The sequence below is a fragment of the Martes martes genome (genome assembly GCF_963455335.1).
Source record: "Martes martes genome assembly, chromosome: 5".
Taxonomy (NCBI): domain Eukaryota; kingdom Metazoa; phylum Chordata; class Mammalia; order Carnivora; family Mustelidae; genus Martes; species Martes martes.
Window position 1 is genome coordinate 62960826 of NC_137892.1, and position 19265 is coordinate 62980090.

The following is a 19265-nucleotide window of genomic DNA, read 5'->3' on the forward strand; positions in this document are numbered from 1 at the left end:
ACCAACATTTACACATTTTTTTTTAAGTTTTATTTATTTGAGAGAGGGAGTGTATGAGTGAGAAAGAAAGACCACAATTGGGGGAAGGGGTGAAGGAGATGCAGACTCCCTGCTAAGCAGGGAGCCCGATGTGGAGCTTGATCCCAGGACCTGGGAACAAGACCTGAGCTGAAGACAGACACTTAACCAACTGGGTGGTACCCCTACAAATCATCTTTTAGTTCCTTCACCTATTGAAAGTTGGGAAATTTCCCCCTCGTGATTTAAAAACATCTCCTTGTGTTTGGGTTTTCATTACCTATTACCAAAAACTAAGCACAGTTTTAATTATATCATGTAGACCTGTATTCTCTCATTTACCATGCTGTCCTCACTTGACTAATCTTAGCAAAGTTACTTGGCCCAAGGAAAGCTAAATATAGATTTAGATCTATATTTGATCTAAATATAGGTTTAATTCTATCATGCTTTTGTCAAGAAAATGTTACTTCACAATAACCTTTTGGCAATTATGACTGAAAAAAACAGACTCAAGTCACCTCGAATGCTGGGGGAAGGGAGGATATTTAAAGATACATACAGGAAAAAGGGTGCCAGGTTTCAAAGACTAGAACTCTTCAAAATGTGGTAACCACTCTTGTAGTTCAAGAGCAGCTCTAATAATAAACAAGAATTATAGAAAATTAACCTCAAAAACCCTGGTCAATTAGTACTCCAGTGTTCTGTAATTAGTTAATTTGGCCCCTTCCCCTTATCATTTCATGGTTATTCCCACCATAACTACAGGATTTTTTCTCTGTGCTTTCAGCTCAAGTTCCTGACTGATAGTTCACTTAACTATCACCATTACTGTTGGAGCAAAATTTTGCACCAAGCAATCTTATCTCTTCCTGATCATCTCAGAGAATGGCTTTCCTTGGGCCAAGTAACTTTGCTAAGATTAGTCAAGTGAGGACAGCATGGTAAGGGTCACACAACAGAGGACATGATCATCTACCATGCTAAGCAATCACTTGGGCTGCTTCCTCAGTGGACTGAGGCTCAGAGCATAGCAGGCTCCTAAAATATAAAGCCACCTATTCAGCTTTTATGATCAGATGCAATCTGATCATATCCAATATCAATGATCAATCCAATATCTAACATATGACAATAGGAGAGAATTTATGCGCTCACAAAATGATCCACACAGGTATAAAAATGCAACAATTATATGGTTTCGAAGTAGGAAAAAACCTTGCCACACAAAAAACTCTACTTTAGCATCTCTGGTATATCAAATCCTGCTTGAATTCCTTCAACTGCTGGGAACTCCATACCAAAAAAAGCATCATCAGGCTATTCTAACAGATCTTTAAAAAATCTTTATGTTAGGGGCACCTGGGTGGCTCAGTCGGTTAAACGTCAGCCTTCTGCTCAGGTCATGATCCTGGAGTCTCAGGATAGAGCCCCCTTTCGGGCTCCCTGCTCACCAGGGGTCTTGCTTCTCCCTTTCCTTCTGCCCCTCCCCCTGCTCCTTCTCTCTCTCCCTCACTCTCTCTCAAATAAAATCTTGTTAAAAAAAATTTTAAGATAAAGTTTACCTTCATGTAAACTCTGCCAATTAACCTTAATTTTTTTTTCTGAAGCAAAAACAGGTTTATTCACCCCAGCAAGAACCCTTCAAGTATCTGAATATCTCATACTTCTCTTTAGCCTTCTGTAGACTACACCCCAGAGTAAAATTACTCTTCCTAGGACCTAATTCCAGACCCATGGCCATTCTCACTTCTTTGGACACATCCTGTTTTGTTCAAGCCACTCTTTAAATACACACTTGGAACTGAAGACAAAACCTGTGGGATGGAGAACAGAATATTGTCGATTCATCGTTAGAACTCATCTCTTATTTCATTAATCCAATATAAATTTTTTCAGAAACTATATGACTCCAGTGATTTATCTTAAGAAAATACCCTATAAATTTCCTGGATCTGCATTTCAGCACTACTAAATATTAACTGTATGCCCAAAAAATCATTTTTAATATCAGCAATTGTTTATTTTCAAAATTTTTACCATCACCATCTCAATTAAAATTGTTAAAATCATGATACCAAAATAAAATCACATTCAAATATTAGTTTTGCCATGTAGCATCTCTAAGAGGTACTCCACTACACTAACAGCCTCCCACTGAACCTGCCTGAGAGCTTTCAGTAGCCAAAGGAGATGCTCAAGCTGGAGAAAAAGTTTCCTACATAGCTAAATAATACTGATGCAGGGACGCCTGAGTGGCTCAGTTGGTTAGGCAGCTGCCTTCAGCTCGGGTCATGATCCCAATGTCCTGGGATCGAGTCCCACATCAGGCTTCCTGCTCAATGGGGAACCTGCTTCTCCCTCTGCCTCCGCCTGCCACTCTGCCTGCCTGTGTGCTTTCTCTCTGACGAATAAATAAAAATTTGAAAAATATATATTTAAGAAGATTAAAAAAAAATAGTACTGATGCAGAGCACCCTAACACTCTACCTTAAGTAAAAAAAGACGGTCTCAAAGTGAATTACAGATGTGTTTTAAGGGATCCTTTGAACCCTGGTAAAATTAACAAAAAACTGTTAAGAGAAATGGACCACACTGGACTAAAAGGAACAGTGATACTTCAAAATGAAAAGAAGCTTCTGGACTCCCAAATTCCAGTGCATAAAAAGCACCGTGAAAACATTTCTCCTCAGCTGGCAAACACTTCTATAAGTAAAAAAGGACTTACCAGAGAGTGGAACCAAAACCAGAAGAAAATAACAGATTAGGGAAAGACCTCCAGGTAGCAGAACTGGGCCCTATTCAAGGAACACTCACTGTCCCAGTTAGGAGACCCTCAAAAATGGGCCTGGATGGGCCTGGATGGATTTCAGACTTGCCACAGACAAGCAACTGCTAACAGTTTCCCATTCCTCCCCTACTTGAATGGGAATGTCTATTGGGGTTATCCGGTACTTGGCTCACCATTTTATGCTGGGTATATCTCTTCAGCTCCCACGTCTGTATCAGGAGGAACATAAGCTCCTCCCATCAAGGAGTACAATCTAATCCCTCCCATTCTATTTTGAATATGGTCTAGCTTTTTGTCTTGTTTGACTAACAAAATGTAGCAGAAAAGAATGACTCAAGAAGCCTTTAGCATCCCTTCTTGACCTCTTCAAACACTACTCCCACTTTGTAAAAAGCCCATGCTATTCCTAGTAGAAAGGCCATGTGGAAGAGAACTAACTGCTGCCCCCAATGACAACCCCAGATAATTGCCAGATACTTGAGTTGAGGACATCTTAAACTATCCAGCCCAGTCAAGCTGCCAGATAATTGAAGAGACATAAGTAATTCCAGGCAATAACATTCAAAACCAAACTACCCAACTTAGTCCAACTCGAATAACAGAATAGTGAGCAAATAATTGTTGTAAGCCACTAAATTTAGGGATTATTTGTTATACACCATTAGGTGACTGAGACAATGATAAATAAAATAATGATGCATCTTAATTTGATGAAATACAACAGGCAGCTAAACACATGCTTTTTAAAAATATCAACTTGAGGAAGACAGTATGAACTTATGCAGTTGACATGACCATAAAATAACATACACCACAAATTACTACTACTATGTCCCAGATAAATGTTGAAAGATAAAGTTTGCAATGTTTGACTACCACAGAAGAAATCCTCAAAATTCTTTCCTAGTGCTGTCCAACCTCCAGTCATAAATTTTAAATGATTAAGGCAAGACTGACATCTACTAACTGTAAATGAAAACCATTTTGTTAAAATAAATAATAAAAATATTTATTATAAATAATAAAAAACAATTTTGATAACATTCTTGAATTATGAGTCATTTTTTATTAACATATAATTTATTATTTGTTTCAGGGTATAGGTCTGTGATTCAGTTTTTTTTTTTAAGATTTTATTTATTTATTTGACAGATAGAGATCACAAGTAGACGGAGAGGCAGGCAGAGAGAGAGGGGAGGAAGCAAGCTCCCCACTGAGCAGAGTGCCCGATGCGGGGCTCGATCCCAGGACCCTGAGATCATGACCTGAGTGGAAAGCAGAGGCTTTAACCCACTGAGTCACCCAGATGCCCCTGTGATTCATCGGTCTCACACCATTCATAGCACTCACCATAGCACATGCCCTCCTCCTCAATGTCCATCACCCTGCCACCCCATCCCTCCTATTCCCCCTCCACTCCAGCAACCCTCGGTTTATTTCATGAGACCAAGTGTCTCTTAAGGTTTGTCTCCCTCTATGGTTTCATCTTGTTTCATTTTTCCCTCCCTTCCCCTATGATCCTCTGTCTTGTTTCTCAAATTCCTCAAATCAGTAAGATCATATAATTCTCCCTCTCTGATTGACTTATTTCACTTAGCACAATACCCTCTAGTTCCATCCACATTGCAAATGGCAAGATTTTGGTTTTTTGATGGCTGCATAATATTCCATTGTGTGTGTGTGTGTGTGTGTGTGTGCATACATATGTATATACATACATAATACATCTTCTTTATACAGTCATCTGTTGATGGACATCTAGGATGAGTCAATTTTAATGATGAGGTTTTCAATTTTCAACTCCAATTAAACTCTTAGGATACCACTGGTATTATTCTAACTTAAATATCATAAATAAGAATGGTGAACTGTAGCCCATTTTTAAGAGATTATTTTTAAAAGAGTAGAATTTTTGAGGCCCAAAATAAAAGAACAGAGTTATTAGGGAGGAAGCCTTTGCAGTGACTAAGCACTAAAATTCAGACAACCAGGGTCAGGTCTAGGGCAAACCACTCATGTTTGGCCTTGACTTCTCAACTATGACTGGCCCAACAGATCTAGTACCCTTGAAGAATCTAAAGGAACACAAACTTTTATGAAATGAGTAAGCCTTGGGCAAGTACAGCATAGGGAATGTAATCAATCATATTATAATAGTGGTTGTATGGTGAAAGATGGTAGCTTACACTTGTGGTGAGCATAGTATAACACAGACTTGTAGAATCACTATGTTGTACACCTGAAACTAACGTAACATTGTGTGTCAACTATACGTCAATTTAAAAAAAATGAACTTCACTAAATTAATAAGAATATGGTTCACTGTAATTAAATCAATTTCTTGAATTACTATTAACACTACTTCTTATGATCTAATTAAAACCACCATGCATCAAGCACTTATTACATGCTAAATATATGTTCATCTAATCCGATTAACAACCCTATGGGGAAGGTCCTATTATCCTGCTTTACAGAAGGGTAAACAGACATATGGAGAGGCTAAGTAACATTCCAAGGTCTTACAGCAAGTTAGTGGCAAAGCCAGGATCAAATGCAGGATTTTTTTTTTAAAACTCTTGAGCAGATTTTGTAAGAGAGTGTTCTTGTTTTTTAGGAAATATATACTGAAGTATTGGGGGGTAAAGAGGCATCATATCTGTGATTTAGTCTCAAATGGCTGCAAAATACAAATGTGTGATATGCATATATACACACATATGTGTGTGTGTATGTGTGTATGTTGGAGGGAACGAATGACAAAGCAAATATGATAAAATGTCAAAATGGTAACTTTCAGGGAATCTGAATAAAAGATAATGGGGAAAAAAAATGAACTTCTGAGCAGAAACCTTTAACTACTACCCTCTGCTGTCTCTGTATGAGAGCCTCAAGTCCAAAGTCCCAATACAAAACAAGAATTTGGTGTCAGAAATGCAATCAACAAGCAAACAGAGTGCCATCAGTAACAGACTAGGAATAAGATTTAAATTCTAATGCCAATTTTGTACCACCTGCACCTGGGTATAAGATACTAAGCAAGATAGCAATGAAAATCAAATAGTTTTTAATCAAGAAAAAATTATTTCACATTTGGCAATCATCCTATCTCTGGGCTTTTTTCATCCATAGAATGAGATCTGAATAAATCCATTATAAGATTTTCCTTTCCCAGCTACAAAAATTTGATTCCATTTTTTAAAACTACATAAAATATTATTTCCAAAATGAATTTCGAATACAATCAATAAGCATATTAATATGCTAAAACATATTAAAAGGTATGAAGGTTTTCTTATCACTTATTAATTTTTCTATCCTTTGAGTAAACTGCACTCATTCTGGCACTTACTCATATATTTACACTGGCTTATAAAAGCCATATTATATAACTAATGTCTGATGATTATTTTACTTTTTTTTACTTTCTAAACATTTTTGTCTATATGTCAGATGAATAACCTTAAGGATATAAATTTCTTCAATATCTACTGAATAAAGGGGTAAGTGAATGGAACAAGGGGCATAAAATAATTAATAAATGTTGACTATGTGAAAAATATTTTTTTCCTCTCTAGCTTTACAGCCACACTGTAATAACTCAAGAGTGGATCTCAGGAACATCCACATAACAATCTATTTTGCAGATTATTATATATTTCCAGTTATTCCAAGTTTCTTGATACACAATAAAAACTATTCAAATTCCATAAACTCTTTCATTTAGCCTATCACAACCATTAGAATAAAGCAGGAGCTAAAAAAAACCCAAAAACCAAAAAACAAAAAACAAAAAAAAATGAAAACAAAAACAAAAAACTGAATCCAGCAAAATTATTTTATAACAGCTGATAAAAACAAGTAAGCCATTACAGTTAACATCATCTAAGAAGATTATCCTCAGAAATTATTTTCATGACAATTCAAATGAAGATGCTGGCAAAAGTGCTCCTAACATAAAAGTGAAGGAAAAGAAATGTTGAAGACTAAAAAAGCAATAGAAACCAAACAGTTTTTGATCATTTAGTTCATTCCGCCTACCCTATGAGATGGGGTTTGGAGAGCTTCCAGGTTGAACCTATGGAGGTATTGGGAGACAGGTATGCCTGCAGGCCAGATGTTCACCCCTCAGGCCTTGCCCTAGGCATCTCCTCTGTTGGGCCATTCCTGAATTGTAGCCTTCATAATTAACTGGTAATCTGATCATTCATTAAAAATGGTAAAGCCCAAAGGAACTAAGATGCAGAGTAGAAGGAGGACCCCAGGCTTGCCTGATCCCTGGAACTCAGCTAGATAAATATCAAATCATTTTGGACACCCAAGAAATCGTTCTAAGAACAGAATTGCAAAAATAGAGGGAGATAAAAGACCACATCATGCAAGGCTGGAGATGTGGAGACATGATCTGGGGGGAGAAGAGGATCACAGGTGCCTCGGAGGGGGGAGAACCCTGTCATGGAGAGAGGTGAGAGAGAGTGAGAGAGAGAGAGAGAGAGAGAGAAGAGTGCACAGGGGATCACAGAAAAAGGACATTTCCCCAAAGCCAGTGACTGGGAAAATGAGAGGGCTGATTTTTGTGAGTTTTTACAACCACAGGGCTCAAACACTAGAATTTTAGAGGACCATGGCATGGAGGGTGTGGAGCCCAGCCGGTGATGCAGTGCTCCTGTGGAGAACTAGTACAGATAGCCCAGGGCAGACAACATGATCTGAGGATCCCCTAGGACACACTGGGAGAGATGATTCCCCCTTCTTGGAGCACATCTAAAAGAGGTGGCTTGCCTCTCTGGGGACAAACATGTTGGCAGATGCCATTACTCTCTCCCACCCCCCAGCATAAACTAACTTCAGTGAACAGCACAGTGCCAACAGTGGCATAAATTACTTACACCAAGTCCTGGCCCTGTGCACTTGGCAGGTGCCACTCTTCTCAGACAAGTGTGTCTGAGAACCAGCACAGCAGGCCCCTCCCCCAGAAGAGCAGCACAAACCCCCGTCCCCCAACACACACACACCACATCTACTGACCACAGAGTCCTGCAAAGCTTCAGCTGGAGTGGATACAGCATCAGGTCTCTTTTAGTAAGCAGACCAGAGCACACCTAGTTAAAACTCACCAGATGCTGGCGCATGTCCAAACACTCCCCACTGCAGGCAAGGAAAAACACTGCAGAGGACTGACCTCAGGGAAAGAGCAAGCAAAACACAGCAACACAGCACACACAGCATACACCGGAGACAATTCCTGAAGCGCCAGGCCCTGAACAGTATATGACCTCTTCTTTATAAAGTCAATACTCTCAGGAACAGGAAACATAATAGGTTTTCCTAACACACAAAAGAAGATGGAGATAAAAATGCCAAGACAGAGGAGGAATTCATCCCATAGAACAAAAAAAGGTCACGGCCAGGCATCTACTTGAAATAGACATAAGTAATATGCTTGATCCAGATTTTTTAAAGATTCTGTTTATTTTAGGGAAAGAGAAAGTGTGTAAGCACAAGTGGGGGAAAGGGGCAGAGGGAGAAGCAGAACCCCCGCACTCCCTGAGCCCAATGTGGGGCTCAATCCCAGGACCCCAAGATCATTACCTGAGCTGATGCCAGATGTTTAACCAACTGAGCCACCCAGGTGCCCCTCGATCCAGAAGTTAAAGCAACAATCATAAGAATATTAGGTAGGCTTAAGAAAAGCATAGAAGACACCAGGAAGTCCCTTATGCAGAAACCAAAGACCTAGAAACTAGTCAGGCTCAACTAAAAAACACTGTAAACTGAGATATGAAACCAACTGGATGTAATGGATGGAAGGATGCAGAGGAATGAATAAGCGACACAGAACATAAAATTATGAAAAATAATGAAGCTAAAAAGAAGAGAAAAGAAAAATATTAGATTGTGAATGCAGACTCAGGGAACTTAAAGACTCCTTAAGGCAAAGTAATATTCCTATAATAAGAATCCCAAAAGAACAGAGGGAAAATGGGGCAGAAGGTTTGAGGAAATTATAGCTGAAAACTTCTCTAATTTGGGGAAGGAAACAGACATTCAAATCCAGGAGGCAGAGAGAACTCCCACCAAAATCAACAAAAGCAGGCCAACACCAAGACAAATCAGTTAAATTTGCAAAATACAGAAGGAAAAAAAAATCCTAAAAGCAGTAAGTGAAAAGAAATCCCTAACTTATAAGGGAAGACAGATAAGGTTAACAACAGATCTCTCCACAGAAACTCGGCAGGCCAAAGAAAGTGACAGGATATATTCAATGTGCTAAATAGGAAAAATATTCAGTCAAAATACCCTCTCTAGGAAGGCAGTCACTCAGAATAGATGGAGAGATGAAGTGTTTCCCAGACAAACAAAAACTAAAGGACTTCATGACCACTAAACCAGTCCTACAAGAAATATTAAAGGGGACTCTTTGAGTGAAAGAGAAAGGTACAGAGAAAATCTCCAGAAACAACAACTTAACAGGTAATACAATGGCACTAAATTCTTATCAGTAATCACTCTGAACATAAATGGACTAAATGCTCTAATCAAAAGACACTGGGTACCAAAATGGATTAAAAAAAACAAGACCCAACTACATGCTGCCTACAAGAGACTCCTTTTAGACCTAAAGACACCTGTAGATTGAAAGTGAATTGATGGAGAAATATTTATCATCTAATGGAAGTCAAAGAAAGCTGGAGTAGCCATCCTTATATCAAATTAGATTTTAAATCAAAGACTGTAACAGAAGAAGAAGGGCACTATATCATAACAAAGGGGTCTATCCAACAAGAAGATCTAACAATTACAAATATTTATGCCCCCAACTTGCAAACACCCAAATATATTAGACAATTAATAACAAACATAGGCACTCATTGATAATAGTAATAATGGGGGATTTCAACACCCCACTTAGAGCATGAACAGATCATCTAAGCAGAAAAGCAAAATGCAAACAATGGCTTTGAATGATACACTGGACCAGATGGACTTAACAGATATATTCAGAACATTTCATCACGGGACATTCTCCAGAACAGATCACATACTGGTCACAAATCAGGCCTTAACAAGTACAGAAAGACTGAGGTCATACCATGCATATTTTCCCAACCACAATGCTATGAAACTTCAAGTCAACCACAAGAAAAAAATTTGGAAAGACCACCAATACATGGAGGTTAAAGAATATCCCACTAAGGAATGAACGGGTTGACCAGGAAATTAAAGAATTAAAAAAAAAAATACATCAAAACAAATGAAAATGAAAACATGACAGTCCAAAACATTTGGGATGCAGCAGAAACAGTCATAAGAAAGAATTATAATAGCAATACAGGCCTACCTCAGGAAGCAAGAAAAATCTCAAATATACAACCTTACACCTACAAGAACTACAAAAAGAAATGAAGTCTAAAGCCAGCAGAAAAGTGAATAAAGATTAAAGCAGAAATAAGTGATATAGAAATAAACAAAAAACAAAAGAACAGACCAATGAAACCAGGAGCTTGTTCTTAGAATGAGTAAAACTGATAAACCCCTAGCCAGACTTATCAAAATATTTCAGCTCACGTCATGATCTCAGTGTCAGGAGACTGAGCTCTCTGTCAGGCTCCGTGTTTCACCTGGAGTGTGCTTGAGATTCTCCCTCTCCCTCTCCCTCTGTCTCTCCACCGACTCATTCTCTCTCTCTCTAATAAATAAATAAATAAAATCTTTAAAAAAATAAAACCACAAGTTAGAGATCACAACCAACACCACAGAAATAAAACAATTCTAAGAGAGTATTATGAAAAATTATATGCAAATAAACTAGGCAATCTGGAAGAAATGGATAAATTCCTAGAAACATATAAACTGAGCCAGGAAGAAATAAAAAAAATTAAGCACACCAATAACCAGCAAGAAATTGAATCCATAATCAAAGTCTCCCAACAAACAATAGTCTAGGACCAGACAGCTTCCTAGGAAATTCAACCAAACATTTAAAGAGTTAACACCTATTCTTCTCAAACTGTTCCCAGTAATAGATATGGAAGAAAAACTTCCAAACTTATTCTACGAGGCCAGCATTACCTTGATTCCAAAACCAGACAATTAAAAAAGAGAATTACAGGCCAGTATCACCGATGAACATGAATGCAAAAATTCTCAACAAAATACGAGCAAACTGAATCCAACAGTTCATTAAAAGAATCATCCATTACAATCAAATGGGATTTATTCCTGGGCTACAGGGGCGCCTGAATATTCACAAACCAATGTGATACACCACAGTAACAAAAGAAAGAGTAAAAACCATATGATCCTGTCAACAGGTGCAGAAAAAGCATTTGACAAAATACAGCATCCTTTCCTGATAAAAAGTTTCAACAAGGTAGGGATAGATGGAACATACCTCAACATCATAAAGGCTATATACAAAAGACCCACAGAGAATATCATCCTCAATAGGGAAAGACTGGCAGCTCTTCCTGTATGGTCAGGAACAACACAGGGATGTCCACTCTTACCACGGTTACTTAACGTAGTACTGGAACTCCTAGTCTTAGGAATCAGACAACAAAAAGAAATAAAAGTCATCCAAATCAGCAAGGAAGAAGTCAAATTTTCACCATTAAAAGAAGATATGATACTCCCTCCATATAGGAAACCCAAAAGACTACCAAAAAATTTTGCTATAACTGATACACAATTCACTAAAGTTGCAGCATACAAAATCAACTTACAGAAATCTGTGGAATTTCTATACACCAATAATAAAGCAGCAAAAACAGAAATCAAGGAATCAATCCCATTTACAATTGCACAAAAAACCCTGAGATACCTAGGAATAAACCTAACCAAAGAGGTAAAAGATCTGTCCTCTGAGAACTGTGGAATATGTATGAAGGAAATTGAAGAGAAGACAAAGAAATGGGAAAACATCCCATGCTCATGGATTAGAAGAACAATTATTGTTAAAATACCTAGGATATCTAAAGCAATCTACACATTCAAAACAACCCCTATCAAAATATTATCAGGGTTTTTCACAGAGCTAAAACTAACAAACCTAAAATTTGTATGGAACCAAAAATGACCCCAAATAGCCAAAGCAGTCTTGAAAAAGAAAGGCAAACTTCAGAAAACAGTGTGGAGGTTCCTCCAAAACTTAAAAATAGAGCTATCCTATGACCTAGCAATTGCACTACTGGGTATTTACCCCAAAAGATACAGATGTAGTGAAAAGAAGGGCCACAGGCACCCCAATGTTCATAGCAGCAATGTCCACAGTAGCCAAACTGTGGAAAGAGCTAAGATGTCCTTTAACATATGAACGGATAAAGAAGATGTGGTCCATATATACAATGGAATATTACTCAGCCATCAGAAAGGATGAATACCCACCATTTGCATCAACATAGATGGGACTGGAGAAGATTATGCTATGTGAAATAAGTTAAGCAGAGAAAGAGAATTACCATAAGGTTTCACTTATATGTAGAACGTAAGGAATAGCATGGGAGGACATTAGGAGTAGGAAGGGAAAAATGAAGGGGGGAAATCAGAGGGGGAGATGAACCATGACAGACCATGGACTCCAGGAAACAAACTGAGGGTTTTACAGGAGAGGGGGGTGGGGGGGTTGGGTTAGCCCAGTGATGGGTATTAAGGAGGGCATGTGTTGTGATGAGCACTGGGTGTTATATGCAAACAATGAATCATGGAACACTACATCAAAAACTAATGATGTGGGGCGCCTGCGTGGCTCAGTGGGTTAAGCCTCTGCCTTCAGCTCAGGTCACGATCTCAGGATCCTGGGAATAAGCCCTGCATCAGGCTCTCTGCTCAGCAGGGAAACTGCTTCCCCCTCTCTCTCTGCCTGCTGCTCTGCCTACTTGTGATCTCTCTCTCTGTGTCAAATAAATAAATAAAATCTTAAAAAAAAAAAAAAACTAATGATGTACTGTATGGTGATTAACATAATTAAAAAAAAGAAAAAGAAGGACAAAGCTGAAAGCTTCACAATTCTGGACTTCAACTTATACAACAAAGCTGTAGTGATCAAGACAGTATGGTCATGGCTCAAAAACAGATACAAAGATCAATGGAACAGAATAGAAAATCCAGAAACGGATCCACAACTCTATGGTCAACTAATCGACAAAACAGGAAAAAACATCCAATGGAAAGCAATCTCTTCAACAAATGCTGTTGGAAAACCTGGACAGTTACATGCAAAAGAGTAAAACTGGACCACTTTCTTACACTATACACAAAAATAAAATCAAAATGGATGAATGACCTCAATGTCAGAGAGCAATCATCAAAATCCTAGAGAAGAAAACAGGCAGCAACCTCTTTGACATGGGCTGTACCAACTTCTTACCAGATACATCTCTGGAGGCAAGAGAAACAAAAGCAAAAATGAACTATTGGGACTTCATCAAGAAAAAAAGCTTCTGCACAGCAAAGGAAACAATCAACAGAACTAAAAAGCAATCTTCTGAATGGAAGAAGATATTTACAAATGACATATCTGATAAAGGCTTAGTGTTCAAAATCTATACACAACTCATCAAACTCAACACCCAAAAAATAAATAATCCAGTCAAGAAATGGGCAGAAGTCACGAATGACACTTTCCCAAAGAACACATCCAGATGGCTAACAGATACGTGAAAAGATGCTCACCATCACTCAACTTCAGGGAAATACAAATCAAAACTACTATGAGGTTATCACCTCACACCAGGCAGAATGGCTAAAATTAGCAAAATTAAAATTAACAGGAAACAAGTGCTGGCAAGGATATGGAGAAAGGGAACCCTCTAGCACTGCTGGTGGGAATGCAAACTGGTGCAGCCACTCTGGAAAAACAGGTTCCTCAAAAAGTTAAAAATAGAACTACACTATGACCCAGTAACTGCACTATTAGGTATTTACCCAAAGGATCCAAAAATACTGATTTGAAAGGACATATGCTCCCTGATGCTTATATCCACATTATAAACAATAGCCAAATTATGGAAAGTGCCCAAATGGTCACTAAATAATGGATAAAGAAGCTGTAGTACATATATATGATGGAATATAACTCAGACATCAAAAAATGAAATCCTGCCACTTGTAACGTGGATGGAGCTACAGTGTACTATGCTAAGTGAAACGAGTTAGTCAGAGAAAGACAAATTCCATGTGATTTCACTCATACATGGAATTTAAGAAATAAACATTAACATAGAGGGAAAAGAGGCAAACCATAAAATGGAGTCTTAACAATAGAAAACAAACTGAGGGTTGCTGGAGGGGAGGCGGGCAGGGGGATGGGTATTAAGGAGGGCACTTGTTGTGGTATTGTATTTAAGTGATAAATCATAAAATTCTACTAATGAAACTAATATGACACTATATGTTAACTAGAATTTAAATACAAAACTTAAAAAAATCTAATAGCTTTTGTTTTACGGTTTCGGGGGTTTGGTTTGGTTTTTTGTTTTTTTCTTCAGAGAAAGAGAAAGAGGAGTGGGAGAGGGACAGACAAAGTGGGGAAGAGAAATCCTAAACAGGCTCCACACCCCGTGTGGATGCCAGGCTCAATCTCCCAACTCTGAGATCGTGACCTGAGCCGAAATCAAGAGTCAGACACTTAAGTCAGGCACCAGAGCCACCTAGGTACCCCAAAAATCAAATAACTTTTAACCAAGAAGAAATTAGGAAGGTTGCCAAATGTGAAATATCATAGTTTGAAAATAGGAAATTTTTCAATACTGCGATATTGAAAATGAGAACAGATCTAAAAAGAAAGGACCATAAGTTAACAAAAAGATAAAGCCAAGAACTTTTTTTTTAATTTTTTTTTTTTAAATTTACAGACAGAGATCACAAGTAGGCAGAGAGGCAGGCAGAGGGGGGAGATGGGGAAGCAGGCTCCCTGCTGAGCAGAGAGCCCAATAGGGCTCGATCCCAAGACCCTGAGATCATGACCTGAGCCGAAGGCAGAGGCTTTAACCCACTGAGCCACCCAGGCGCCCCAAAGCCAGGAACTTTTATATTTCAGTAGAGAGGATGAGAAATGCTATTTCAAAAATCACACGTAAGAAGAAAGACTATGCAGTAGATGTAAAGCTTCACTTTAAGTAGCAGGGCAGGTAGACAAAAAAGGAAAGATAAACGGTCATATATACAGTCCTGTGACAGTCACCAAAAACAGGGTAAGGCCATAAACAGGAATATGTGTACAGCCACATCTTTTTTAGGCCTAGATTATCCATCCCTTGAAACATTTATGGATTTGAATAGTCATTGTCCTCTGAGTGCATCTACCTTATAAGCAACAAAAAAGTTCTGTAATGCTATGCCACCACAAATGAGTATTTAAAACTACTTTTGGGGGGCACCTGGGTGGCTAAGTCTGTTATGCATCTGCCTTAGGCTCAGGTCATGATCCTGGGTCCTGAGTTTGAGATCCACCTTGGGCTCCCTGCTCAACAGGGAGCCTGCTTCTCCCTCTCCCTCTGCTACTCCCCCTGCTTGTGTTCTCAGACCATCAAATAGAAAAATAAAATAAAGTTTTGGAGGGGCACCTGGGTGGCTCACATGGTTAGGTGGCCTACTCTTAATTCAGCCCAGGTCATGATGTCAGGGTTGTGGGATTGAGCTTCACATCAGGCTTCACTGAGTGTGGAACCTGCTTAGTATTCTTCCTCTGCCCCTCCCTCCTCATGTGCTTGCCCTCCCCCTCTAAAATAAAAATAAATAAATCTTTAAAACTACTTTTGGGGAAAAAATTAAAAATGAAACCACTTTTGGGTTTAGATACTACAAAGACCATACCTATGGCAGAAAAGCAAAGTGTCATGGCAACATTACATGTCACAAAAAAGCAGTCCAGGTTAAGAAGAAAACAATGTCTTGCCCTAACAAGGGAATCAGCTACACAAAATGAGCCATGAAATGGAATGACTAGATAGAAAAGAGCCAAACTGTCAGATGGTGAATAAATAACATCAACAAAGTATCTGAATTAGGAAAAGCTAAGAGGTTCTCAATATTATACCTTCAAAATATTTTAAAATGACACCTATTTTGCAAGTTATGAAACATGTATTCAGAATGTCTATGATTAAAGAATAATCAGATTTTCCACAACATGGAATGATGGAATACCAAATACTAAATGGGGGAAGAGGGGGTGCGGAAGGGAGGAAAGTACTCTCCTTAAAGTGCAACTGTATCAGTTATAAAAGCCTGAAAAGTTCCAGGCCGTTTGCACAGAATCTTCTTAAAGGACACTAGGAGCAAAAGTAGACTGAGTTGATTCTACATTCCTACATAGTGAATCAAGTTGTCAAGAACCACCATCATTGGGGCACCTGGGTGGCTCAGTGGGTTAAAGCCTCTGCCTTCGGCTCAGGTCATGATCCCAGGATCCTGGGATGGAGCCCCACATCAGGCTCTCTGCTCAGCAGGAAGCCCGCTTCCCCCTCTGTCTCTCTGCCTGCCTCTCTGCCTACTTGTGATCTCTGTCTGTCAAAAAAACAAATAAAATCTTAAAAAAAAAACCATCATCATTTAATTATAATAATCCCCATGAAATTAAAAGGCCAATAATCAAAAAAAGAGTTATTTTCCCTTCCAGAATTTTTTTTAAGGTTCTATTTTTAAATAATTTCTACACCCAACATGAGGCTTGAACTCACAACCCCAAGATCAAGAGTAGCATGCTCCACGGACTGAGCCAGGCGGGTGCCACCCCCTTCCAGGATTCGTAATAAGAGACAAAACCAGGAATAATGAGATGTAAACTCAAGGCAAAAGTGACACTTGTGAGACCACAAAATAAAGTTACTCTTTCATATTGTTTGACTACAAAGTTACTATTGCACATATCCAGAAAAAAATTAATAAACTTTGACCAACAGTTGGAAACAAATTATACTTGTAAGCAGCTGAGACTCATTAAGAAACCTAGACTATTATTCTTTAAATAGGTATTTACTCAGATGTTGCAGTAGTTTAAGCACAGATCATAAACATCTTAGCCTCCTCCCTTATTGCCCGTTTCTGTGCCAAGCCCTTCCAAAGCCGGGGTTGATAAGGTTCACTCCAAGAAGGAAAGAAGCTCATGGACGAAATGCTATCCTCACACAGCCCAGAGAACCGGTGACGCACCAGGAGCTTGGAAAACATCCCGTCGTTCACCTTACTAAAAGCAGTTAGGTAAGAAGATGGTCGTCCACGTGCACTATTGTTTCCCAGGTGTGTTTATTTTTCACTTCGGCTACGGTATCAATACTCTCAACCTCAATCAAATGGGGGGGGAAGCAGCGCCGCTGGTGGTATGTGAACGCAACACAAGTTTAAAAAATAAAAACACAAGCTTCTTTTTTTTTTTTTTTTTTTTAATTGAAGCGTACTCGACGCCCTCACCTCTCTTCTACACCTCTGCCATCACTCCCCACGCAGCCCTTCGCCGCCGCTGCGGGTCCCCATGACAACCCCACCCAAAGGCGATCCCCTCCGCCGCCTCCCGGCTCCCGGCCCCCGCCCGGGCCCGGCCCGCCACACTCGCCTGTCAAGTGACAACTCCACCTGCCCTGAGCTCTACTCTCCTCGCTCCCGAGAGACGGGCCGGGAACCCTCCCGACGCGCGGGCCCACTCCCGGGCGAGAGCACGACCGTCCCCAGTCAGGAATGTGCGGAGGGGGCGGCGGGAGAGGAAGCCGAGGACGTTCCACTCCAACCCCCAAACAAGCGTTGCGAGGGCCGGGGCGCGACCCCCAAATGGGGAGCGGGCCGCCCCGAGCCCCTGTCTAGGCGGCTAAGGGGAGCCGAGGGGCGGGCTCGGTGGGCGCGAAGGAACTTGCCGTTTTCACAAACAACAACGCGTCGCGGCGGCGGAAGGCTGCTGGGGACCACACGCTCACCTTGAAAGGGTTGTTGAGATCCGGGTCCGCAAAGGGGTTACTGTCGAAATCCGACATCTCTCTGGCGCTTGGCGTCACCCACCGGACCCAGGCGCAGAGAGGGAGACGAGGCGAGGCCGCCGCCCCCCTGCGCGCTCACGTCGCCGCCGCCGCCGCCGCCGCCGAGCAGATCCGGGTGCAGCTCTCGGGGCCACCCAGCCGGCCGCGCCACTGAGCATGCCCGGTGCCACGGGCTCCCGGCCGGCGGCGCCGTTCCCGTTCGTGATCCCGTTCTTCCGGGCCTGGATCCAGCGTTCCGGGCTTTGGCTGCGACCGAGTGGGGACCAGGGGCGGAGGGAGCCGGTAGCGGAGAGCGGAGGTGACCCGTCCTACGTTCCATGGGCCCAAGATTACGCGTCTTGATGAGGAATGAGTTTGGCTAGAATTATATTACTACCCATTTAGGATAGGCTGCCGGTGAGCGAACGTGACTTGGGAAAGAGGTGGTATTCTATGAGCAAGACACACTGACTCCATTTCCCCAGGTTGGGAAGGCAGCCTGAGAAGTACTGCACACCCTGCACACCCGGGGAGAGGGCAGCTATTTAACCACGCTTCCAGCACATGGCTGGAGAGGCTCCGGCAGCTGGAGAAGTTCCGCACTTGGCTCCAAAGACAATGTCCCGTGGGGACCTGACCTCGCTAATGAGTTCTGCACACACACCCCACCTGACCCCACCTGGGAATCGCAGCCTCTCGCCTTCCGGTCCCTGGACTCTGGGTTACTGATAAATCACGGAGACCAGTCTCGCGTTACCGATCCGGAATGGCTCCACAGGGGTTTCAGAAAGTGAAAAGATCCAGTACTAGGTTCCAGCCCCTGCTCCCATTCTCCGGAATCTGCAAAATGGCTACTTTTCCGGAAATGAGTGGGGCTGGGATGAGGGTGAAACGAATTTAGAAATCAAGGTCCTCAAGTTAATGTTAGTGGTTAGTGGTGATAAAAGGATGTTTTTGTAGTTGTTTTTACTTTAAGGGATTTGGGCTCAAAATATACACCTCTGATTTTTTTCCTTAACAGCCCCCAACAGCAGGGATGAGAGCACAGAAAAATGGGTACGTGTAAAGAATTTTTGTACTTTTGTTATCCTACCCCTGAAGTTAATGAGAGGGTATCCCCTTCCCCACTTCATCTTTCTGCTCTAACAGAAAAGCACTTAGCAGATGAAGCAACGAAGAGCCAGAATTCTCACTTGATCTGTCCCTAGGATTTGGGGGAAAAACTAGAATTAGTCTTACTAGCTTGTGAGGGGGTTGGGGGGAGGGGAGCTTGTACTTGTACTATGCAAAGTCACCTGGGAAATGATAATTCTTACCCATTCTGAAAATACTAGTTCTAGGAATGATGACAAAAACCAGATTTATTATAATCTCTTTGGCAGGATCCAAGTTGAAATATAGGACAAAGAAGCTGCTTCTAGGCGCCTGACTAGGAGGGTCAACTTATAAGTGAGGACAGAGAAGATCATGGCAGAGCTTCAAGATTCTAGATATAAAAAAGAGCTAAC

General features: G+C 40.7%; 1 protein-coding gene and 1 pseudogene across 2 annotated transcripts in view; both read right to left on the reverse strand.

The window, feature by feature from the left end:
• The window catches only part of SCAMP1 (secretory carrier membrane protein 1), a 127126-nt gene extending 109139 nt beyond the window's left edge, over nucleotides 1-17987 (reverse strand). Inside the window, exon 1 of the mRNA XM_080803560.1 lies at nucleotides 17719-17987. Coding sequence (XP_080659686.1) covers nucleotides 17719-17775 — 57 coding nt within the window. The 5' untranslated portion in view covers nucleotides 17776-17987. The remainder of the gene's footprint in view (nucleotides 1-17718) is intronic.
• LOC308342884 (large ribosomal subunit protein uL23-like) overlaps nucleotides 1-19265 on the reverse strand; it is a 1151147-nt pseudogene that overhangs the window by 563123 nt on the left and 568759 nt on the right. The window lies entirely within an intron of this gene.